The 26,681-nt window shown below is 34.7% G+C and overlaps 1 protein-coding gene across 1 annotated transcript; it reads left to right on the forward strand.

Annotated features, from left to right (window-relative positions):
• The first annotated feature begins 118 nt into the window (after positions 1 to 118).
• LOC106155685 (protein ecdysoneless homolog) lies at positions 119 to 26,670 on the forward strand. Its single transcript, XM_013530623.3, has 14 exons — positions 119 to 354; positions 2,410 to 2,527; positions 2,815 to 2,902; positions 3,432 to 3,610; positions 17,106 to 17,247; positions 17,877 to 17,927; positions 18,402 to 18,530; positions 20,171 to 20,314; positions 22,041 to 22,126; positions 23,061 to 23,164; positions 23,489 to 23,660; positions 23,932 to 23,996; positions 24,264 to 24,466; positions 24,764 to 26,670. Exons 1-14 carry the CDS (start codon positions 147 to 149, stop codon positions 24,977 to 24,979), a joined length of 1,905 nt encoding a protein of 634 aa, XP_013386077.2. The 5' UTR covers positions 119 to 146; the 3' UTR covers positions 24,980 to 26,670.
• The last annotated feature ends 11 nt before the right edge of the window (positions 26,671 to 26,681 follow it).

Here is a 26,681-nt window from a genome sequence, read left to right on the forward strand (position 1 = left end):
TATTTGATAAAAATGATTAATATAAGATTATTATTTAATTTTGTATATATTTTTATCGCATTCATTTGAATAAATTTTCTAAAAGAGCAAATAACGCAACCAATGAAAGACTCACTTCCTGATTCAATGCTGAGCAAAAGCGGAAAATGGCAGAACAAAAACATGTGCGTCAGGAAGACGTTTGTGAATATTTCCTATTTCCACTTGTCCCAGACGATGTGAGAGAAGCAGACGTAGAAGAATATTTGGAAAAAGAACAAGAACTGTATCTTGCTTACCTTGGAGATCTACTTGTCGACTACATTTGGCAGATTGAACCGTTTAATTTACGTGTTGTCAAGGATTCGTCTGCAGGTACTGTAGGATTCTTCGCATTCTTTCATCTCACTTCAGCTACAAGTGTATTTTCAGATATTGATGAACAACATACAAATGAGAAATACGTAAGTCTGAATGATGAATATTTATTTTTATTTATTATTTGTGATCCCCACATTTCTGTAACATTGGCATTATTTTCAAATAAAAGCTAACCGTAGGTTGGTATTATGACGAGTTACGCTAATAGAACAATCGACATGAATATTATGACAAAATGCTTAATATATATTTCAGTAGGTTTATTAAATGGCCATGCAGATGTACATCTAAAACTATATGTACATGTACTAATCAAGATTATAGAACATATATGTCCCTAAACTTAAATATTTTGGGTTTGATTGTTTGTTTGCTTGTTTGTTTGTTTTTTGATTCCTTTATGAATAAACTAAATATGGTCACTTTTTCTGCTATTCAGGAAAATTAGTTTGAAAAGTTACTTTATGAATTTATGCAATATCTGACAAGAAACGTTATTATAATAAGACTAAGAGTCGGGTATCATGATAGAAAACCACCAAGTGAACTGTAAAACTAACTTTGACTAGCAGAGATATTGACATCAGTCACCACACAACTAAATTTGAAAAAAAAATATGACATATCCTAAGACTTACATGTTAAAGTTTGGATAGCATATTGCAAATACCCAACTCTATCGATGAAGAGGTGGATTGGATTACTTTTGTACAGAAAAAAAAAATTGCCAGATGGTCTTCCTTTGGGAAAAACAAATAAAGAAGGATTAAATATGAGCAGTTGAGAAAGTGAAAAGTTATAATGTTCTGTGTTTATGTGGAGAGAAAAAAGTTTAAAAGATAGGGCAGAGCAGTCCATTAAACAAGGAGAAAGGTAGTGAGGGGGAAAGAAAAACTTTGTGGATATCAGGTGCCATATAAACTTTTAATGATCTAAAAAGATATAATCTTCACAATATGTGATATTCAATAATAAATGGGTGATTTGGCTTTGACATTTATTTGCTTCATTTCTTCCCAACAAATAATATTAAATGTCTTGTTATTATTATTATCCCATTTGTTTTAATTAGCATCCAGCATCCAGAAGGGTTCACATCTTGTACCTTAATTGTTGTTTCAGAGTTTTTTCAAAGCAACTAAGATAAACAAATTTGTCTGTAAGTGCAACACTGCTGACAACATTATCCTAAAATAATTAAGCAGTAATCTGATGTTTATGTCATAGTATTTCTAAAAATAGAATTAATGTTTTTGTTATAAACATTGTGATATCTCTTTCATGAACCGTGCAATTCCAGATGTACAAAATTAAACAAACTGCCACCTGTTTGTGTGCTGAGTTTATCTTAGGGCTCATTCCCATTGACATTATCAGTATAAGTCTGCGTAGGGACTCTCACAGAATGCAGTCACTTTAACTCCTCGTATAAACACCAGCTTTTCTGAATTCTACTCAATGCCAGGAGGAATCTTGTTGTTCAGTTAATCTGCTTGCATTCAGCAAGAGTCCCATGGATAGATCTATGTAGACCAATAATGTCATTGGGAATGAGCCTGTAGACACTGAGAAGAATGTCATTCTTAATGATCAGCAGATGTTCAATTTAAATCTCATGAAATAGGAATAATATTTTGTGGTATTATTTGTACTGATTAAGATATTTTTGAAATCAAAATGATGCTTTTAAAACAATAAAGGGTTTTGCCAATAAGGTGACTGAGGTACATTTAATGGCACTTAGATTTGTGTCATGTTTGCATATTTCTTACTTTCTCCAGTATTAAATTTTGTACTATAGTATAGTATAGTCTAATCAGGAAAGAATTGGCTGTTATAAAAAGGATATATAAAACTGTTTTGCATATATAAAACAAAATGTGTCTGTCACTGACATGATAAAGAGACTCAACTTTTTGTTGAATTAATGACTTTATGTATAATAAGTATAGAGGGATTTTTTTTTTTTCAGTTTTCATTGTAAGTATTGTGTGAATGATTTGTGTTCCGTTTTTTACCATATTATCTGTATTATGTTATCCATGACAGGCACTGTTCCTCCACATCTTTATGGAAGAACACATTACGGTGACAATGTTGATGATGAATGGTTCATTGTTCACATGCTGTACAAACTGACAGACAACTTTCCCAACCTCATAGCCAAGTAAGTATAAATATTAAAAGGGTGATTTGAGAATGTAATTTAATGAGGATGCCCTGGGTAGATTAATTTGGTTATTGCTCACTAGAATGTTAACACTTGTACGGTAGTGGGAAAAAGAAACAGGTTAGATTTGTATTTGTTATGTTTATCATTGTATTATTCAATAAAAGCATTGTCCACATTCCATTAGCACTAATGAAATTATATAATGCATGAAACACAATTTGGTAAGAAGAAACTACTATGCTCCGTATTTGTTATTGATATTCTCTGTCTGTTTTATTTAGGATCTATGATGCAGATGGGGAGTTTCTATTGATTGAAGCAGCCAATGCTATCCCCAAGTGGCTCAACCCAGACACTTCAGAGAATAGGGTAAATATTCCATGGCCTTTGTTTGTATAATTCTTTATTACCTCAAAAGAATTAGCTTGTATTGATCAATCTATTGATAACTCTTTTTGAATTAGCTGTCTTTGAAGTTTGGTGTGTGGGTCTTTTTATTGTTGTTGTTGAACACACAAAAAGTTGGTATGCTGGATTAGTCAGCCTGCTTATGGAATAGAGGGGGAAAGCTTATGCATTTATTAATTTATATAACATATTGCATGCAGTTTCCTTGGATTTAATGAAATAGATTTCAGATAAATTTTTAAAGAGATCAACTCATAAAGATATGTATAGGTGTAACAAAACTTCATGTTCATAATTTCAAGAATACAAAGAAAAAATTGAAAATCTGTTCAAAACTATTTGATGTACATAGAGATAATGATTGTGACTACATTTTTGTTTAGGGTCACCATGTGACTTGAACATACAACCCGGCCTTGGTTTAAAATTGATTTTATTTAAAGTCTACATCCAGAGACCGTTTACATTAGATTTTATTTTTCACATTTAGATTTTTATCACTGGTGGTAATCTCCACATCGTACGTCTTCCACACACCCCAGCTGAGCGCCGGGCTCTCCCAACAGGTACCCCCACGGTAGAGATTGCCGTCAACTGTATCAGACAACACGGCGACATGACCCTGGCATCACCACAGGTCCAGTCAGCCATCCTCAGGAGAACTGCAAGGTAAGACTAGGTTGCTGAGCTAGATATATCAGGCCTGTAGCCAGAGGGGGGGAGGTAGAAAGATGTCCCCCTTTTTTCTGGGAAAAGGTCCCCTCTGGGTAAATTTTTATCTAGGTACGTGAAGGTTTCATGGTAAAAGGTCCACTTTTTCAATAAAAGAACCCTCCTTTTGAAATTGCTGGATACAGACCAGTAATTTCAAAAGGGTGGGGAGCTTACTGTGAAAAGAATTGGACCTTTTTACCTCTTTAATTGACCCAACTTTAGATATAACATAGTACTGACAGCAAATTTTGCATCAAGGTGGCAGGCCTTTTGTAGCTGAAAGTGTGTTCTCTCTATCTCTTTCTCTACCCCCCCCCTCACCCTTACCCCCATAAAATCCCCTGCCTATAAGGGCCTTATATATTATCTGAGCAGTCATGTTATATTTTATAGTGTTCAGGGACAAATGGGATGCTGTTGTTGCTGTATGATCATGAATGTTTTGTGTTTGAAACTGAATTTTGAAGATTTAGAAACTATGATGCCTCTCTCTGTTTTTAAAACAATAAATAAATCAAATGAAAGAGGTATCTAGTGTGTTAAAAGTACGCTCAGAAAAGTTTTACATGAATAACTGAAATAAAATGAGTCAGAGTTTATGCAAGGTTACAAGAATGATTAACAATATGACTTAAGTTTCGTACAGTAAACTCTCATACAGATAACGTACTCAGTATTTCAAGAAAAAAATTACACCGCACCAGATGTCATCCACTTAAGCTAAGAGCCTTTGATGATATGACTGCAGCAAGAGTGTTACCTGCACCATTGAGGTACTCAGCCCTTGTATCTGTACACCCACCTGGGGTGTTTCACCTGTAAATGTTATCAGAAAACTTCCCGTCTGTGTTGGCTCAGTGTGGATCATATGAGTCATGAAAATGGCAGACAGAGAATAGATAATAAATTCTACAAATATGTAGGCAGACTGATAACAAGAAAGAGATACAGAAAATTATGTTTATTTTATGATCTCATAGGTAGATACAGGAAAAATGATGCAGAAAAAAAATTTTTTCTTCCCCATCAGACCTGTTGGAAGGGGGGAGGGGGGTAGAGGATAAGAAGGAACGACCCCTTTGGCCAGGAAAAAGGGGCCTCTGAATCAGAATTAGATCCAATATCTATGAACACTTGTGGGTTTCATTGTCAAAAGATACACTTTTTCAGAAAAAAAGAACCTCCCCATTGAAATATACTGTCTGCAGGTATGCTCTTGGTGAGATGCGTTTGGTGATTTGAATTGCATTTAATATGATCTCACCAAACACAGTTTGATCAGCTTCATGTGTATTACTAATCCATGTTTTAGGTGTTGATTAATGAAATTCCATTTGGTTTTGAATGTTTGATTAAAAATTTTATATGTTTATTTTTTGGAATTGCTTTATCTCAGATCAAGGGGTTGTTTCTTATACACCTTTCTCAGGTAAAGTCTCTTTTCTATGGGAATGTATGATTAAATGGAAATGATGTACTCATACTTGGCAGGGATTTTATTGATACGTGAGTTGATAAGTGTTGCAGTTACAGTGTTGGGAAAAAGGCTTATGACTTACATATTTGTAGGAGAAATGTGCATATAAAATTGCATTTACTCTCCATATATCATAGCATATAATTTATTTTTCAATTTTTAACTACCCCAGACCCACTGCTTATTTTCAGCTGTTTTCCTCCTAAGCTATGGCCGTGTTTGATGCTCTATACAGTTTTGTCTGTCCTATAAAGAACATGTATAACCTGAGCAGAGAACGGTGTGGCATTTTCAAGATTGGCGAGATTTTATTGATGGAAACAGCCTCGGCAACTTTCATTAAATTAATGATGGTGTTAAAGAACAACAAGAAAATGCAGAGGGTCATCAAACCTTGTACTATTTAGTGTTTTTACATTGAAACTTTATTTTTCCAAGAATGTCATAAGACAACTACAGCTTTATAAATATTAGTAGTACTCATTCTGGTATGTGAAAAAAAAATCCTAGAAATATTCTGAAAAGGAATAGCAGGTTTATATTAGTAAGTAAAGTATTAAGGAAATTCATAACAGACATTTGGCATTTTGATGTCCTGTCAGATTTTGAAGATTGCGTCTGTGTGGATACTTGAGTAATCGTCCATCAGGATGATTTCATTTCGTGTCAGGTGTGTTGCACCTTTACAGTTACAGGTCAGCACCTGATACATGTGGTGTGAGCTCTTCTTCAGTCCAGGCCATTACTTGATAGTATCTGCACTTAGGAACAGATGGCAGAAGAATATGATATAGATCAAAAAACACAAACTTCGTAATTGACAGGCATTGTTATAAGTGATTTAGCCCCCAGATTTGAAGTGTAAGATATGTGGTTCAACAAAAAAAAAAATTGAGATTAGTTTGTTTGTAAGGGGAAAATGAAACTTAGTAACACAATACGCAGGAAGCCTGAAATAAAAAACATATTTGAGTGGAAAACTTATTTATTATAGTGAAGATAACAGCTGGCTAAAATTACCTGTCATTTCAAGATTTATAATTAGTGCCTTTTCATTCTTCTAGTGCCAGGGAAATATTTATATGACTCTGTCACAAGCAGTAAAAGAACACACAGTTTAAGTTGGTTTTGACAACATTATGTGTTGGCACAAAGATAACAAAGCAAACGTGGCGGGAGTTAGAAGAGAGGACAAAGAAGGGTGAATCATAGACCAACTGTGCATGCCTCATGCTCACATTCTTTTATCTAGGAAGGTCTGTGGTAATAAAATATGCAATAAAAACAGTACAAAGAAACCTCAGAGACGGCATCATGCACATAACATATACCTCAAGAGATTCCGTTTCTGAGTATATTAACTGAGAACTGTGCTTTGAGAGTGTTTGTTGTTTTCACACATCCAGGAAAATCCTATTTTGGTTCATAGATGCATCTTATTGTCATAACTGTTAGAGAGTAAGGCAAAAAAAATGACAGCAAAACCACTGAGTAAAGATTTGGAGCATTTTCTTAAAGCATCTCCGGGATTTGGAGAAGTTCCAGCTTGTAGCTGCTCTAAAATGTGGTAAGCTTCTTTTTGTTTTACGTCTGTATTAGGGCCTTAAGTTAGGAGAAGGAAGTAATGATCATTTGGAATATTTAGCATGTAGTACCTCACATTAATTTGACATCATAATCCCCAGTAGTGTTTTTTTTTTTTTTTTTTTTACAAACACTGCAAAAGATTAAGTTTTCTGACATTGACCCAACCCTTAAGCTTTCTTAAAGTTTTTCACTTGTAAATATAGAGATTTTGGTATGAGGATTTAACTTAAAAGTGAGAGGGGCAGCCAAATATGCCCACCCCACCCTCTTTTAAGTGAAATTCTAACTCTCGTAAATTAATGGTTATTCATTTGTATCCCTTAGAGTATTGTAAATTGAGGTTTCCATCATACTGGGGCTATTTAAAGCAACAGTTGCTTCACAAATACAAGATAAATTTTGCAGAGATATGTTCAAAGTAAACAAATACATCAGTGTGAAAATTTGATATTTTGAGAAGGCAGTTGCAGAAGGTCAATTTGTATGAAACTCTTTGGCATATTTTAGCTGATATTATAATAAAAAACATCGTGACTAATAATGCACTTACAAGAACTTAAAAATTGTGTATCAAAATCACTAAAAATGCCATGGTACATTCATATGAGAGGCAATTTTGAAAATCATTTCTCACTCTCTGCAATGAATACTTTCTTTCAGTTTTTTGAAAATTGGTTCTTTTCTTTACACACATACAGGTAATGTCAGGAGTATTTGGTAATAAGATCCGTAGATAAAATCAGCTGGACGCAGACTTACACCTGAGATACATGTGGGTGGTAAAACAAGTGTAAATCACCTGTAACTCTTTATATAGTATAACAAAAATCAATCTTTTAAAAAAACAGAATCGGGTGGTATGTGATCCATATGTTACTTGTACACTGAGTGTCCCAATTGCCAGTGTACAGGCTGTACTGTTGATTAACCATGGCATCTGAACAGTGCTTTCACCACGCGTGCTGAGATGATGGTTGTGTTAAAAGAACAAGGTGGACCCAACCTGAAGAATGCAGCATAATTCTCTCAGATCAAAATCAAAGTCATTATATCGTTTGTGCCTTAGGAAAATGTCAAGGCTTAAATAACATGTAAATGTATAATCCTTATGCTGTTCTGTTTGTTGAAACCACACCAACAGGCCACTAACAGTCTTGAAATAGAATCATTTTATGAAGAAATGTGAGGTTTTCTCATACACACTGGAGCAAACAGTTTACAACTCATATTTCACAGCTCTTTCCCTTGACCAGCATCTGTTTGCCCAATTAACACAAGGTTTGCTATCCTGATATGTGTGATTAATGCATTTTTTACAGCCTCTCTGATTTCAGCTGAAACAAAATATCTCTAACTTCAGTGTTTTGAAGTAACAAGTGCCATTTTGCAGTTCAACTTATCAGTTCAAGCCTATTAATATGTATATGTGTTTTGTATGAAAGTATCATGCATTCATTAACAGCATTGTTAGAGCAGCAAACATAATGAGCAGTGCAGCAAGTATAAACCTTGTTTTACACAGGATACGTGGATTACAGATGATATGAAAAAAATCCATTTCCTCTTTTATTGATACAAGGGTATCCAGGTAACAGAATGCATTAAACTAATCGTGGTTGATCAGCGGTTTGCTTTCATGTGTTATAATCTGGATCAGTAATGTTTGACAGCATGTCTAGACCAGTGGAGAACAACAGCTTAGTGAAACACAAGAGAAACAAATCAGCTTGTTGAATGTATAGAACTCCTTTTGTGTTTTTGATCTCACCTGTGCTAGCTACGAATGTCAGGCCAGCTCATTTAAAGTTAATGTTCTAGAGGCTTGGTTTGTGGATGCTGGTAACGTTGGGATTACTCACACGACACTGTGGGAGAAAGTGATCAGGGAACATTCTTGGAGTTGAGAGCTGAACCATTACACCTACCACGTGCAGAGAGGCTACATCCTGTGTGCCAGTCTTCCAAGTTTTCTCCAATCAGATTCAATTTTACCATGATGGATGCACTGTCAGAAGCGGTGGAGGTAGAAGTTGACAAATGTTGACTTCTAAACTGCTTGAACAGATCTGCTGGCTGCTTTAGAAGCAAGACGTCTGGTATCTGCATGAGGGAAGAATAAGTCGTTTTCTCTATTTTTTTTTTCACAGTTTTGTTTTGCCAGGTGATGGTTTTAAAGAGTTTCCTATAATACTTTTATAATTCTGGGGTGATTTCACTGGGCAAAGCAGTTCACACCTGTTGGTGAAGAAATAAACTGTTTTCCAGCTGGGCCACCATCACAGCGTAGCCTGGGAGTTATTTCTGTGGTCATCTAGCACCTGTTGGTTCAGGTTGACACGCCTGGAGAGAAGCAAAACTGAGGCTGTGTATACAAACATTGAAAAGCACCAAGGACTATGGGGAACCAACACAGTCGGAAATTTAGGAAAGAAATCAAGAATTTAGTGCCTAAGATGAGCGAATATCAAGAGTTAAAATGTTCATGTAGAGCTTGTTGGTAAGCACTTTGAAATTGATCTAGCTATTTTTCAATAAGATCGTATGATTGTGTTATTTAAGTCAAAGATTCCCCTCAAAGTCATGTGCATGCATGTTTGTATTTGTTGACCATTTTAGTTTTATGCCAGTATGAAACAACCTACACTGCATTTGACATTTTCTTTTAGTGTCTCATTATACAGATTTAACATGCCAAGCCATGCTGGTGTCAGAGGATTGCCTTCATTCCATATTGAACCATGTTATTGAAAATAGACAAAATTATAGTCTTTGTGCATGAACTGAATTTTTTAATTCTCTAAATTTAAAAACAATTCTTAGGGAAAAAATTGCTGAAATGAGACACCATCTGTGGTAGAATGCTTTCAACTTCATTCCCCTCTCTATATTTGGTATATTTTCCACGCCAAATGGACATATAGTTTCACCATTGCAGCTCCAAATTACATCATCACAATAACCTGTCACTGCTGTCATGACTAAATGTTAAGACATGTGCAATAAAACCTGCTTATATTGAACCTGTCACGGCAAAATGATGTGATCAATTACCCTGGAAAGTATTGCTTACGGTGACATAATGCCACTCTCAGTGTATCCAAGTGTGGAAGGTTTTCCCACTGATGGCAATATTTAAGATCGTTCCTGAGAGAATTATGGTAATTATGTTGGATGTTAATGACCCTGAAAATGGCAAAAACCTCCATTGTTGGGTTTGTGGGTGAGCAGAGCTATTCTCTGGGTGAATTAACTGTAGAAAGGAAAGAAGAGAACAGTAACCTTTTTGTGGGATTTTTGTATAATAATAACAGTGTACTGTAGTATCATTTACTTCTCCAGCATTAATAGGAAAGACATTTCCATTTTTGTGGTAACGAAAGAATAGTTGCATGCTGGCATTATGTAACAGATAGAGTGAAGTAAGTGAATGTTCATTTTGTACTCAAGATTATTTAATGCAGAAGCAATGACAGGAGATTTGAAGTATGAAAAAATAAATGACAAACATTTGTTTATAATGATATTAATTAATCTTGTGAAATTTAACATTCTGGTGGCATAGAATTGTTGCATAACTAAAAACATAACTAACCAGGTTTATATTGCATGAGTCAGCTTATAAGCACAATGGATAGATTTGCACCGAGTGCGGAAATACTCTCTTTCATGATTTTTTTCCTCTCAGAAATCTCAGATAATTCCCCACCACTTATTACTACTGTTGCTAAGAAACTGTTGACACCACACAGTGCACTTAAAAATCCCCTGTATTTACTGATGAGTAAGGCCCCATTCCCAGGGACACAATCGGTCTACCTGGATCGACCCAACTCTGCAAGAACTCTCGCTGACTGCAATCAGCTTACTGAATGACAAGCTTCCACCTGCCTTTAAGTAGAATAACAGTAAAACAGAAAAGCTGGTGATTATACTGTACATGTACATTGGAAACCAAAGGAGACATGGTATCAGTTAAGCTGATTCCACTCTGCAAGATTCCATGCAGAGTAGGGTTGATCAACATAGGCCAGTTATGTCTATGGGAATAGGGTGTAAGTCTCCATGACAGCATTCTTCTGCAGAATATCATTTGATAAAAAGGTCCATCAGCAAAGGATTTATATATATCAGGTTAATGTGTTGCACAGATGTGTGCTGTATATTTTTCATATGTCAGACCCAAACAGTGAATTCATATATGTGTAAATCTATTAAAACAATGTCTTATGTTGCTCTTGAACCCAGGCATTTCTCTATAAATTCAGAATGTTGAAAATAACATTTCTGACATCCATTGGAAACCTTTTGCCAATTTTGCCCAAAGTAAAAATCTGAAACTTTTATTAAAAATTCCTTGATGTCATTAAGATTAATGGGGTATAGTTAATGCTGGAGATACCTGCATATTAACTAGACATGTATAATTGATATTGAGGACCTCATTATAGCTGTGGCAAATTGTGAGATCAGTTGTCACTTCCATTTGGCATATTTTTGGGATCATATTTATAAGTGACATATATTTTTGTTTAGTTATAAACAATTTTATTTTGCAATATGGTGCTCTAGGATATATAGCACTGGTTATATTTGGTGGGTAATTAAAAAAAAATTAAATTTTTTATTTCTCAAACACAATTCACTATAATTCAAGACAGTTCACTTGGCACTGCTTCCTGTTATGCCCTTTTGGTTTGCAAAGTAAGAACATTTAGAACAAGCTGTGTAAGAATCTATAAAGAATGCTTAGTGAATACACAATGTTCTTTTTGTGTAAAGCAAGTCACGTCTAGGCCTGGCATGCCTCGAAATTATATGTGGCATTTGGATTGTTTGGGAATGTGTATTGTATTGTATTGTATTGTATTGTACTTTTCTTTCTTATGAGACAGCATTTATTAGCATCACTGAAGTTCATTAATTTAGTTTGGAGTCACATTTTTCAACACCATCAGTGTCATTTTATTTGATTCAGTATGGTTCAGTGCAGTGATTATTTGAAGGTACTAGTATATAAAAGATTTCTTTATCAGAACTTTGGAAAGATGTCTTCCTGGTAGGTGTGAGGATGCTTTATAATAGGAAAGGAGATGGAGAGCACTGAGCAACAGAAGACATATTATTCAATAATACTGGTAAATGTGGATTGTCTTTTTGGATTATGATTTTGAATTGATCACCACAGAACTTGTACTTAACCTACTGACTCAATACTGTCTGCAAGTTGTAATCATTAGTTATAATGAGTGAAATAATGTCTACAGGTTCGGTTGAAGAATTTTTAATCTAGAGAAATTTTCCTTTTTTATCTACCAAGCATTGGCGTTGTGTGCAGAAGATGAGTAATAAGCATATTGCATGTGGTGGAGACAACAGCCGTGTAATCACTGTGTTATAGAAATCACTGCATGGCGTGATTGGATCTCTTATATGTACATGAGGTTGTACAGTTTGTGATCAGATGACATGATAATGGGTTTGATTTGGCTTGCTGTTGGATGACAGGATGTAGAGATTTGAAATATAAGAATGTGTGTCCAGTTGTATATAGTGTGCGAACATGCATGTATGTATACATGCATACACATACCTACCTACTTAGTGACATAGTGACATTCAGTAAAGCTTATTAATGGCTACATTTTCTACACAAGCATCCTCTGTTTCAGTAAATATTCTGATCACCTACATCTTCTCCAGTTGACACTATACCAGTAGCCATAAGAAGCAAGTATTATCCTTCAACCTCAAAACCAGCAAAAAGTGTCTATTTACCAAATAGAGTATATTTTTCTCCTAATTTTCTGAAGCTTGTTTAAATTGAAAATTACTGGGAGGTTTTCATGGTTCAAATGTAGGATGAAGTATTTATAATCAGGGTTTCATGAAGAGAGTCATTATATAATACCTTTTGTAGTTTGTATCATTCAGCTGATAAAATGTATTTCTGTTTTAGTTGAGATTTGTTAGACATTAAGAACGTTCACAAGATTTTGTGCAAGGTTTAACAGAAGTAGTGGAATCATTGGTATCACCTCTCAGGGGTGGATTTAAGTTTTCTTCTGGAAAACGGTCAGATTTACAAGTTTACATTGACGGGTATCAATTTTTTCTGTCGGAAGACGGTCAAAAATGGTGGATGGCGCAACAAAGATAATTTGGAAGACTGTCAGAAAATATCTCAGGATCCGCCACTGCCTCTGATGTTCCTTTTGTCCGTTGTCTGTATGTTTGTCTGCTTTGCTGTATATTTACATCCTCTTTCATTTCAAAGATTTGCTCGTAAAATTGTTTGGGTGTTTTGGAAGTGAGAAAGGAAATGTTTTTATATTGTCTGTTTGTGTGATAAGCCATGTTTAGTTTGAAAAAAAAATGTTATTTATGATTAGTCAAGGCTGTTGGCTTCCTGATTTTAACGACTTGCCCAGGCTCAAGTAGAGTTCATCGGGAAATATCAAATTAGAAAGAGGAGAAAATACAAGACAAAAAACAGTTTTGCAGTTGGAAAAAAGTGGAAAAGAACTAACTTTATTTTTTCTTAGACATAACTAGATAATCTGTTCCACAAGAATTGAAATATGTTTGAAACTTGATGAGTTGACTGGATGCTGGGTGAATAAAAACCATATATTATTTGTTGGTTTAAACTTAAAATGAACTGATAAAAATTCCCAAAAGGATTTTTAAAAGGCATCGTGAGAAACTTCTATTAAATTCTGGTTGGATTAGTGAAATAACACGGAAAGCATTTATTTATAATATGGGAGTATGCAGCAGGGAATACCCTGTCCTCGTCCATTGTACATCTGGAAAACTATGCAGGAAATGTTGATATGTGATGGCAGGTTGTGATGTAACTTTGCAAGAATTCTCAGCTGCTTGTGAATGTGTGCCTCATTGTCAGCAGCTCCATGGGTATGGAAACATTAGCCCCCTTAAGCTTGGACTATTCATGATATTGCATTCTCTTGTATAGCTAGGCGCTCTTTTAGCACACGTATTTTAGATTTTTGTTATTAGTCATACTTCGAGTACATGACAGAGCAGGCTCTCACATCTGCTCTTGTTCATTTGAAAACTTTGCGACGACGTATTGAAGTTCAGATACAGGTGAAATTGCTAATATTAGAAGAATTTTCCATGGCTGCCACGTAAAGTGACATAATCTCGCAAGCCTCTTGTAGAACAGCTGATAATTCTGACATGTTGGAAAGTATGCCTTTTTTTCCTGTTGACTTGATTGACTCACGGTGATAAGTATGAAGTATTTGTGTATGTGAATATGGTTTTATCTCTCTCCCTGTGAGCACCTGCATATGTCTGCCTTCTTAACACAGGTTACCTGCTGATCCCCACTGTGCACCCTGAGTAACCTAGTCTGGGTTAAACTCACCTTTGTTATCAGCATATAGTTATGTGATCTCATGTCATGAATATGATGAGAAGAGGAGAGTATTTAACTTAGAAACTAAGGGTTCATCTGTCATACTTATTATAGGCCATGATTATTTTACTCTTTTAGTTAGGTATATGTAGACAAGACTTTTCTTACTTATTCACTTTGTTCTGGTGTACTCTGGTAGCTTAATTTAAAAACCGAAGGACACCCAAAGTGATGCACTCACTAGGACACAAACAAAATCACCCATAAAAACAGTAACCTGATAGGAAAAGCAGCCATTTTTATTGGTGGGAACTGGGTTCGGGTCTTGTTTTAATGACTGATTTTGGCAAAGTCACAAATGCAAGGGCAGATTTCTTATTAGATTTTGGATGCTTATAAACAAACAGCCTCTCTGTTTCCTCTTTTCCTGTCAACCTATATTTATTTATTTATACTCGCAACCCAGATAACTACTTGTTTGACTACTGTTACCATTATTGATGGAAGAATTTTTTGTTTCCACTTCATCATATCAACTTCATTAGTCTGAAATGTGCCAAAATTTACAAGTAGAAGATTGATGCTAGCTTTGGTGATATTTTCACCACATTTCTCAGACATGGGAATATTGGTAAAGTTTGATCTATTTTTTATATTAAGTGACGACACGGACAGGTTACATCTGAAACCTTCATGAAAAATTGAAAAAAGTTGTTGTAAAAGCAGTAGAACCCATCTATAATGAAGACCACAGAACAGCTTTCAAGGCGTAGCAAGTGAATTATTGATGCAAAACACACCGTGAAAAGAGCACTGTCAACAAATTCACTTTATTCATTTATTCAGAGTGCTATCCCCAAAATATTTTTTTCTTTTTTTATTCTTTTTAACTCATTCTTTGTTTCCTTTTTAATCCTTGTGTTCCCAGCAGTTTTTCATTACTTTCTTTTGTCATAACAGGCACCCGTGCATGTTCTTGATATTTTCATTACCTATTGTCTTCTGATCAAAAAGGTGTATTTTTGATTATGTTTGATTGATTATGTCTGTTCAGAGTTGGTGGTGCAAGGATAAAGTGTTTTGTGATAAATTAAAAGTATGTTTGTCATCAGAATTACAAATTATTGAACACAGAACTCCCACACACAGAGAACACATGTTGCCAGTGTGCCACTTGCTTAAGACTTAAAAATTTTACCATTTACTTCCAATCGCTGAAATGAAATACAATTTAGATCTCAATTTATTGTTAAAATGATAGCCCATAGCATCACATTTATGTAAATGTTGTTATTTCACCTAAGTTATCCTAGTCTGAAAAAATCAGCATATGTTTACCTTGACCCATCTTCCATGTTTTTCTCTCTTTTTCTATGTGTTGAAGTAAGACAGGTCATTGGGAATACTGCCCAACTGAGAGTGTCAGGGCATTAGAGTGCATTTGAATAGGGTGCACATTTTATTGCTCAGTACAGGTGTTATTTTAGGCGTTTTTCATCTTTCCGTTTTCTATAACCTGCCATAGCTATAAATGGATCTCTTAACCTTGACAGTTTTTCAAGAGGCTGTTTTGTTTGAAGTAGTTTGTTTGGTCATGTCAGGAAATGGAGGGGTTTGAACTTGTATGAAACCTTGTCAGACATGTGCAGTATTAGTTTTTTCGTTAAGGCTTCAGTCTGTGGCCCCATTCAGAATGGATGATCCGAGTGCTTGCTGATCCTCCCACTAAATATGGCCAACCACAGTTCAAAAGCGATGCCGCTGATTACTGATGGTCTCCCTGGCTCCACACACACCTTTAAACATGGTTTAATTGCCAGGCCACTGCAGCAATGTACTGTGGTCAGCCATATTTAGTAAGCAAATCAGTAAGTAGTCGGATCATCAATTCTGAATGGGGCCTGCGATATTCTTGAATCTAGTAGAGGCCATGAAGTGACTCAAATGCTACAGGGGTGCTAGCTACACTGCTGGTGGGCTTCACCTGAATGGAGGTTAATGTTCAGAAATGAAAGATATTTTTATTGAAAGGGACATCGAGATGAGTGAAAGTTGCTACATATTTGTAGATAAAAAGTTCTCAGGATTAAAACGGTCAGAAGTGAAGTGTAGGAATTTAGCTACATAAAAGAAGTATACTTTAAAAAGTGATGTTGATGGTTCTGTATTGTTTTTTTGGCAGCACAATACTGGTGTGTGTGTGTGTGGGTGGGTGTGTGGGTGGGGGGGGGTGCGCGTGCGTGCATGCGTGCACATGCACATGTGTATGTGTGTATTTCACCAAAGTTGACTATTATGTCCAGTAACAGTACTGATCGAGAGGTCAGTTTTCCAATTAGTTAATGGCTATTACCTCTGCCCATATTCTGTGTCAGCTATGAGCTTCATATTATATATTAAGTATTGTTAAAGGCCATAACAGACATCACTTAATTGAATTTTGATATTCCCCTCCACAAGACAAAATGCAAATCTTGATGTTGAGTTTGACTTGATTTTCAGAGTGATACAGTGATATGTCAAAAATACATATCTGTTATAAGGTTAAGAGCTGGTGAAAGGGTGGTTTCATAGTAGTAAGCCAGGGTCACTAGAAAATTTATTTATTACATCAATATTGCCTTTGTTTTGATTGCCTTACTTATACGGGCTTTCAATGTAAACAATTTCCTTTTCAATTTATGCCCTTACACACCAATGTAATGTTGTCAAAAAATTCTCTTTATTCAACCTTATTTATTACTACCCTAAAAAGAAAAAACAGTATAATTATGCATATATCCTTTTTGATACAACAATATAATATTAGTTGACTTAGATGAAATTTTTCTTGGACATGTTCATCAACCCTGTTTGCAGTTACTACAGTACATATATGTTATTCCCGTGTAGGTTGTCATTGTTACTGTTTCCCCACAGATAGGAAAGTTACCACCTACAGACTCCTACATTATTGTCCAGATATAACAACATCATTAGTACAAAGCTATTCATCATTCCAGTTTCCCTCAGAAGGCAGAACAGTCCACCCACAGAGTTCACTGTTATGTGCCTGCAGCAGTAGCAGCCGTATTGAAGCATTCTCCTGGACTGGTGGCGCCAGCTGTACAGGCCTTCTGCCACAGGGACCCCGTGGACATGAAGGTGAGACCCCGCTGTATTCTCCATTGTACACTCTAACGCCATAAGTTCAAATGAATCCGTACATCTAGATTCATCAGACAAATTTGTCTCCTTATAATCCTTTGCTACCCACTAGGTCTTTATGTATTTGAAATAGTTGATTTAAAAGTATTCCGTTGGTAATTCCCATTCCAAATGTTTTATGAATAAAAATAATGCAGACCATTAAATGCAATTTTATGAAAAGATGGCTGTTTGGGTAGTAACTTAAACTTATTAAAGAGTGCAGTTATTTTGACTTGAAAAATAAAAATATTAAGATATATCCAAGTGAACTGTAAACTGGACAATACATGTCCCTCCATAGGTTTAATGAGCACCTTGATGGGAAGTAATGAGAGGGCCGGAAGATGTCCAGATTCTTCCATGCTCCATACTTTTTTTATTTCTTATTAATATTCCATAAAAATAAAACTCAGTGAATCTATATGTTTATCATTAAGTGCCATATGGAATAAATAAAGACTAAATAATTGTGTTTAGCATGTATATTACAAAAATAAGAATAAGTCAGAACAATATATGATCACCATTGGGAACTTTCAGTTTTATTTATTTATTTATTTATTTATTTATTTATTTATTTTTAGGCCTGCAGAATCATGCAGCACTTTCGTCCAGGCACCAGAGTCTTAGCAGAGGTATGTTCATCTGAAGCTTGTTTCTTATCTACATAAAATTTGCTCAACACATGTAGTTGTGCAGATAGTACATACCTGTTGTTTTGTGATCCCTGTACTTATTTGTAATATCTGAAGTTTCCCCATAATTAACTTATTTGCATGCATGCATTTTACCATAAAATGGAGAACTTTGATAACCCTGGCCAAAATCTGTTTTAGGGAAACCTGAAGTCTATTTTAGGGAAACCTTAGATATTAAGTACTGCACCTATTTCATTTAAATTTACAACAAGTTATATTTATTGAATTTGCAATAAGTTTCATTTAGTTTGTGCTTTAAATTAGAAACAAGTACTGAAACAGTGTTGCCTACTATTTAAAAATTCAGATTACAGTTTTAAATAAATTGTAATTAGTATTCTCCAGAACCCTAAAAATTATAGCTGTACGTTCTTATCGATTTACTCAGAGAAGCCATTTGATTGGTTTTAGGTGAAGTTTACAAAGTGCCTGTATGCACAACTGATGAAGCAGAAGTTTCACCCAGAGAGGAAGAGTGATTGGACCCTCCCTCCACCAAAAAGCAGCAAACACAAGTCCTACGACCTTGGCATGAAACTGGTAACTAAAGCTTCTGTGATATTTTAGATAGATGTTCTAGTTTATTTATGATATATGTTTCCACATAATAAAACAAAAATTGCATTTATCGGGTACAAAAAAAAGAACACCCAGACACAATTGGCTTAGATGTCACTTAGATATATGCATTAGTTTATGTTTGTTTTATATGCTTTCCATTGTCTCTATTAATTATGATGAAAATATCAGAAAGATATGTTGCAATATATTTTGTCTGAAAATAAAAAACATTCAGTGGTAAAATATCTGGTTGTTTATCAAGCATTATAGCCTCTAGAAACCTATATTAGAGACTTGTTATCTTAAAATGGTCCACAAACCTACTAGTAGGTGAGTTTGTCTTTTTAGTAATATGGAAGGTATAGGGATTTGGAGACTAGAAAATAATTTACAGTGATAATTGAATTCCAATTAAAGCCAATACTTTGGGGTTTGTTAAAAGTTTTCTCCCTAGCTTCTAATCACTTCAAAATTATGTACAATTATCTGTTTTGATTATCCTTCAGTGTCTTTACTTCCATGCATTTTGTTCGTGTTTTGAAAATGAAATCATGGCTTTTAATTCCTAGCTGATGTAATTGCTTCAGATTTTCAGCAAGTGACCATCATAAATATACATGGTACTGGCCTAGGCAAGGAGCCACCAATCACCCCTGTATATTTATAACGTAATTGCTGTTGACTGATTTTTACAGACAGCTTACTGTAGGATTAATGAAAGTACCATTTTGTGAGCTAAATATGAATGGCTTGACTAAGGGCTGCCAGAAAGAGTTTGACATTTTTTATCACATTTAATTAATTGTTATGTGCCTGTTGCTTTTGAAGTAACATGTATGTGTTCAAAGTGTTCGCGTCAGGTAAAAGGCATGTTAATAAACCTTTGAATTTCAAGTATGAAAGCAAGTTAGGGTTAAAATGAATATATATTTTTCCGTTTATATGGATACCAAGAGACTCTGATTTGCTGCTTCCGTTTTTCCTTCCCTCATTAGTTATGTATTGATTTTGCTATTTTCCCACATTCTGGTAACACCTGTGATTAGCAAATATCCTGTGACCTTTAAAGGCTATGAATATTAAGTTGAGTAATCCCCAGTCTTTGTTACTGCTAGGTTATCATGTGGCTCTTCTATGGTTGTAATAATGCTAATTTGAATTATATAAAATATTGTGGTGTATATGTGAGTGTATGTGTTTGTGTGTGTGCGTGCGTGCACGTGTGAACTGGTAGTCAGTGTTACTTTTGCACTAAATAATCATAATGACGTGCTTGCATCATTCTTAAATTTCCTGAAAATGTAGAAAAAAAATACAAGCGGAAATTAGAAAAGCTCTAATCACTGTCATAGCAGGCCATGAGATAAGGCAGCAGGATGTAAGTTGACATTCATATTGTGAATATTATGAGATCTCCGATCATGTTCTCATAAGTCCAGAAATATATCTCCCGTTGACGAGCATGACACTTTTTTTTCTTCACATAGATCAAAGTATGAGCCCATGCCAGTATGGCTGGCTTCTGAATGCATGATGGTATCACAAATATTGATTCCTGCAAATAAGACTCTCCTCATTAATCTTGCTTAAATTCACCAGCAGTTCTCTTGTTTCTGCAGGCATATGGGTTTGAGATTCTTTGTGCTCAGTGTGCTTCCAACAAAGCAGGCAGGGAGGTGAACGCGGGCTCGGCTCAGAGACCTGTCAGTGGAGTGAGGTGGCAAAGGTTTCTGGCAGCACTGCAGCAAAAGGGATATTTTAGGGTGAGTGTGACCACATTAACTTTGGAAATATGGCTTTATGATTTGGACACGAGTTGGGGGTCAAGGGCAGTATTCTGTGGTAGATCATATTACAAGGAATGGCAAAAAAATGGAGACCCTAGGGGTGGGTATTGTTTTCTTTGTAGCATCGACACAAAAGAAGAAATCGAAGTATGCTTTCACATCTTTTAATGCCCTATACAAACATTAATATGATACATGACAATGAATAAGGTTATTTGAATGAATGTCTTTGGGTGATTTAATTTACAAATTCTGTATATATTCTGTCTATGTCATTGTCTGAATTTTTTTTTTTTTTTTTTTTTTTTTTTTTTACTGTTTCACTTCCAAACCTTTCTATTCTTTTTGAATATATTATATTTGGGTAGTTGGTCTCTAAACTGCCAAACCATTTTTACCAAGAGACCTTTCAAACATTATTTGTCATTTGGAGGCATTTCTGTTTCATTCACCCCATAACAGTTATACTATATCTCTGTTTTAGTTGAAAATTGTCTGTTGTTGAGGTGAAAACTGTTTTTAAAAACTCATTAAAATGTATAATCCACATTGTCTTAAAGTTCTTTTTTTTTCTAAATTTCATTTTTAGGACACTACGAAGTTTTTTCTATACATGTATTTTTTCAGCAATCACCTATGCCAAACCTTATTTTTTGAATTTACTCAATGACTAATTGTATGGAAATAAGGCAGGTACCTTTCCAATATCAGTATGATTGGATTATTTTCACAAAAGTTATTGATTTCTTTTTTGTGTTTACATTTATGTGTTTTGGCAAAGTTCCCCCCATAGGTGCCAAACCATATTTTAGTTCTACTTCAAAATTCTAAGTGGCTTTGTATATATATATATATATATATATATATATATATATATATATATATATATATATATATATATATATATATATATATATATATATATATATATATATATATATATATATATATCAGACAGGTTCCTTTTGAATATTAGCATAATAGGATGAATTTTGCAAAATTATCTATTTATTTTTATTTTGTTAATGTTGTTGCAATTTTTTATTCTTTGGTGTTTGTTTAGTTGCAAGCTTTAATGTCTAGTAACATCTAGAAGTTTGCCATCTTCAAATCTAATTTTTAAAAAAAACCTTTTGGAAATATTTTCTCCAGTAGGTGTGACAGACATGAGTGCATATATAAATATATATAGTCTGTATCAAATAACCTGAATATGAAATACGAAATACTTCATCAATAAAAGCTTTCTGTGTCACATTTAAGCACATATATTATGATTATTAATATGAGAGAATGTTACATATGGCTGCCCATGCCTATCTTTTTGTCTCATATGTAATGATGATGTTTATTAACGGAACACTTCATTTCAACATAGAAGAGTTCTTAAATGGTGTGGGATTAATGTATATACATTGTACTTGGTCAAATAAGTAGCCTGGTGAAAGCATTTTTTCAGTGTGAAATACGTACTGTGTTAAGTATAACGAGTGAAGATTCATCATAGCTGATAATTCAGTTGTCTTCAGCAGTAATCTTTAAAGACTCAATTAATGTGCCTTTTATATCCTAGTTCGCAAAGAAGTAAATACCACAATAAATACATTTGATTGAAAAAAAAATTAAGCCTTTACATTAACACCCGAAATCTGTTAAAAAAGGAGTAAATACCCAATTAAGAATTTGAACTGCTTGTATTCAGGGTGAACTGGAAGGCTCTAAGCTATATACACAGCTGTTGGAGAATGCTAAAAGATACTTCAATAAGACCATCAACACAGATGACAGGTAAGTCACGCTTATATAATACTGATACTGGTATGAAATTCTTGTTGATGGATTAAAAAAGATTATATACCAAGTTATGTGGGTTGTGCTTGTCTAATAGCAGTGAATATGCCATGCTGATTCTGTGGAAGACATAAAAATGCATTTAAGACTGCAAAAGAACGTATATTGAGTATCATCATATATTTAATTTAGTTGATTATTCCTCAGGCTCAGCATCTTACAGCATGAGGCATTTGGTTATGCAAGGCAGGAAATGCATGCCTGTTTCCCATCCTTTGTGCTGTAGCTGAATAAAAAAATGTAGTTGAAATACAGAGCATAATGAAGATACAGATATGAATTAATAAAAAGGACAAAAAACAATATATCAGTGAATTTTTCTTATCAAACTTAATTAAATACTGTTGTGCTTCCTGCCAAACAGAGGTCAACTTTTAAGTTTAAAAATCTCAAGGGAGTCTTCCCTGAGCTGAGCCAGATACTGAATAGGCACTTGGGGCACTCCTTGTACATGTATTATATTTATTAATTTCTTTCATCTTTTGGCAAAATACAGGAGTTCTTGCACCTGAGACAACTGTTGTTATTACTGCTAATCACCATGGCTTAGAGATAACAACTTTACATTATTTATTCAGCCCAGAGGATTTCTCTGTTGATTATCCTAAATAATCCTCTATTACTGCAGTATTTATTTATTTATTTATTTATTTATTTATTTATTTATTTATTTATTTATTTATTTTTGCATGGCTAATATAAGATTGCCTAATTGCTTATGGAAAAAAGAATTGTGTTGGTACATGTCAGTTAGATTTTAATATGATGCAGTGTCTAAATCTGATTTTTTCATTTTACTTTTTATTTCAAAGATATATTATCTACTACTTTCTTTTTTTTTCACATAAATAATAAACTTAAACTATTCCAGCTTTTATGATGAGCCTGGTCGCCAGATCCTGGATATTCTGAACACAGTGGACATCAACATTGAGGAGATGAGGAAGGAGGGGAATCAACTGCCGCCTGAGGATGGTGAGTTCAGATTAACGTGTGCACAGTTATAAACATTTATGTAACCATCAGTAAAGTACATGTATACCTTGGCATTTCTGACTGTTTCTATTATAGATACAGATAATGTTACAATAGTGAGTCAATCGTATAATACAAATTATTAGATACTGCCAGTGCATCCATTGCAGATGATGACAAAATGTTCATCTGAAGCAACCAAATTAGACAATTTATGAGATACAGTACTTCTGGTATATTCGTTGTGCATCCAAAAAAGAGCACTCTCCAATAACGAATGCCTCAAAATGGAGATTAAAATGATGAGGTAATGTTCTCTTCCAGATGACAGCTGGTTAGACCTGACCCCAGAACAGTTAGATGACATGTTGTGTAAGGTTGCAGGGATTGAAGACCCACAGGAGAAGAAAGATGCATTTGATTTTAGCCAAGTCTCTGAAAGCATGAAAACATTTGTAGACAAAGTATCTAGTCACGAGGGAGCAGAGTTTCCTGGGTAAGTTACACCCCAAAATGAGATTTATGTGGGCTGCAATAATACTATGTATAAATAGATTGACTTTCTTACAGCATAGACTGTTCTTAGTTATTTACATAAAAAAAACTAAACTATAATTTCATTTGGGCAATAGTACTATAAATAGATTGGCTTCTTAAAGCATGGAGTGTTGTTAGCTATCTACACCAAAAGAAATTTAACTATTGCCTTTTTTTAAATCTGGGGGATTTCTAAATTGTAGTTTTTATCAGTCCAATTTTGATTTCAGGGATGATGAGGGTGATGTCCAGTTTGAAGCGAACGGCTTTATTGAGTCAATGACAAAAATGTTTGGTAAGTGAGGACAGAGAACGGCATAACCAAGTTCAAATGTGGGAAGACAAGCATTTCTTTTTAATTTAAAGAATTCCTTGAGACACTTCAGTCATTAAACATAGACATGTCATTACTCCAGTGTATTTTTAATGTGAAACGTATTAAGCTGACGTGAGCTTTTTGACGCAGAAATGCGTAATTCCACATTTTTTAATATAATTCTGATGGTTCCTGAAATTTGCCATAATAAATGTTCAGAGGGGATATTTTTTTTACTTCACATAGAATTTGATGACCCAGAGAGCAGTAACAGTTCAGACATGGATGAGTATGGTTCAGATGTGGATTCAGATGAGGAAATGCCTGCTAAGGGGAAGAAGGCAGATAAAAAGATGGCGGAGTACATGTCAGCTATGGACAGAGAACTGGCTAAGACAACTGTTGGTAAAAGTTTCGAAAAAGACCCTGTTGCCAAGCCAAATGGAAAGGTAGTGATAGTTTACTGTTACCTGTATTTTTGTCAGATCAAGAAGAAATATGCCTAGTGATCTTTTTAGAATTATTTGATGTTAACTATCTTCCATGTCTTTCAACAGGCAATAGGATATATGTGATATCTGAGCAATACACATGGCAAATCGGACATGTAAATTTGATGAGGGTCTTTTGAATAGCATAGAAAATTACCATAATTGGACTTTTTTTTACTTGTTTGACTGACTCACCAAAAACAAGCTACTTTTATAAATGCTTAAAAAATACTGTAATGATTTTTATTTCACCAGGCCTCCACTGCATCTAAGCCCACTATGGCAGAGATGGAGGATGATGATGACATAGACAACTTGGATGATGACGACTTCAAACCTGTGAATGTTGACATGACAGTTGTGAAGAATCTGTTGCAGTCCTATGCAGAGCAGCAAGGCCTTGCAGGACCTGCTTCTAACATTCTAGAGACAATGGGAGTGAAAGTTCCAAACCAACCGCCAAAGAAATAAAGATTTTGCCATGCTGAAGATCATTGTGACTTCAGTTCACTCAGCAGAAAAAAACTTGAGAGACTTTATTTTATGTTTGAGAAACAGGTGAATTTTTAAGGTCAAGTGTGTCTTCGTTGTTAGCTGCAGGTCTTATGGCCCCATTTATACTAAAGAATTTAGGCCATAACTTGGTCTAAACTTCAAAAACCAAAAAATTAGTCTCCTATGAGAATATTTGGTCAATTTTACAGAAACATTTTTAGATCAATATTCACAACATTTGGAGGATTACTATAAGATTTGTCCTTGAAAACGGACTGAAAAATGCTCTTTAAAGTGAAGACTAACTTTCGACTTAAATTCTTCTGTAAAAACTGGGTCCGAGATCTCAAAGACTGTGATGGTGCTGGAGTTCAGCAGTATGGAAATGGTGGCACGTAACTTTCTCTTGTGAAATTTTAACATGCTAGCAGCTTGCTGCCGTGGCTTCGCTTTATGCAGTTGCAGAAGATAATGGCACAACTCCTTCATGGCATTTTTGTGACAAACTTTGGGTAAAAATCTTGTCTTTCATTCATACCTCCACTGTTGTCACTTGTCCCATCCAGTAAAAAAGCACTTGAAGTATGTGTTGAATAACCCTGTCATGTATGAAAAACCTTCAGTCACATTGTTAGTACCTTAATTTGGAAAAAAATTATCTGTTTTGTTATCCTGGTCATAATAATTTGCAAGTGTTCTTTACAGTGGATTCTACATTGTATTAGTAATGCTGAAGTAACCTTGAAGTATGTAACGATGCTATAACCAATTGTTGTGCTAGCTTTAATTTTTTCCCTTGGGGTGTGAGAGGTTGATGGGATTGGAACAGTGAAAAGGCTGTTACTACGCATACTTTTGTAGAATTTTTCGTATATTCTATTACTTTGACTGATAAAATTGAAAGATTCTTTATGAGGGATGGAATGGCAGTGGTTTGTAAGTGGTAAATATTTTCTTCTGTAAGCAACTTATTTCAGTGTTGTGTTTAAAATCTTTTAATTGCTGTCTGCATATAATATTCCTATCAGACCAGTGCTACTTAAAAAGTGGATTCAAGGTCTGAAAACTGATTTCGATGGTGCTATTTTTGATACTTTTTCAAGTCTTTGTATTTCACATTCATGCACATTTATCGTCTGTTAAACAGGTCTGCGTTCCACATTCCTTGTGTAAAAAGTCCCTTATACTTGCTCTTCAAAATAATTGTCGTTCGCACTGAAGCACTAAGCATCTTTAACACAAATGCTTAAAATCTTGGTGTAGTGTGCCTTTTCTTGCCATGTTTTCATGTTCTTTTTGTAATAACCCATTGTGATCCATAAGCATTTTGCCATCCACTGCAATAATAAGCTAGCCAAAGTGGTGTTCAGCACAGTGACTGTATTAAATGTTCCACAGTGTGTTTAAGTTTTTGATGTCTTTTTAATGTAAATTGCATTAATCAGTGCATGAAAAAATGATATCAAAATACTACCCAGTATTTGGTAGGCAGGAGATGGTGTAACATTATCCCACCATAAAGTAAAGAGATATTTGTATATAATCGTTCTTCTAGTCCATGTGCTGTTAATCAAATAATTTTAGGGCTGCCTTCATGTTTTTGTATTGTGTCTTCATCTTGAATCCTTGTACAGCTTTATATTAAATAAACATTTTTGAAAATAAAACTATTTGTTAT

The sequence above is a fragment of the Lingula anatina genome, chromosome 2 (assembly GCF_051362555.1).
Source record: "Lingula anatina isolate TDL-2025a chromosome 2, LinAna3.0, whole genome shotgun sequence".
NCBI lineage: Eukaryota > Metazoa > Brachiopoda > Lingulata > Lingulida > Lingulidae > Lingula > Lingula anatina.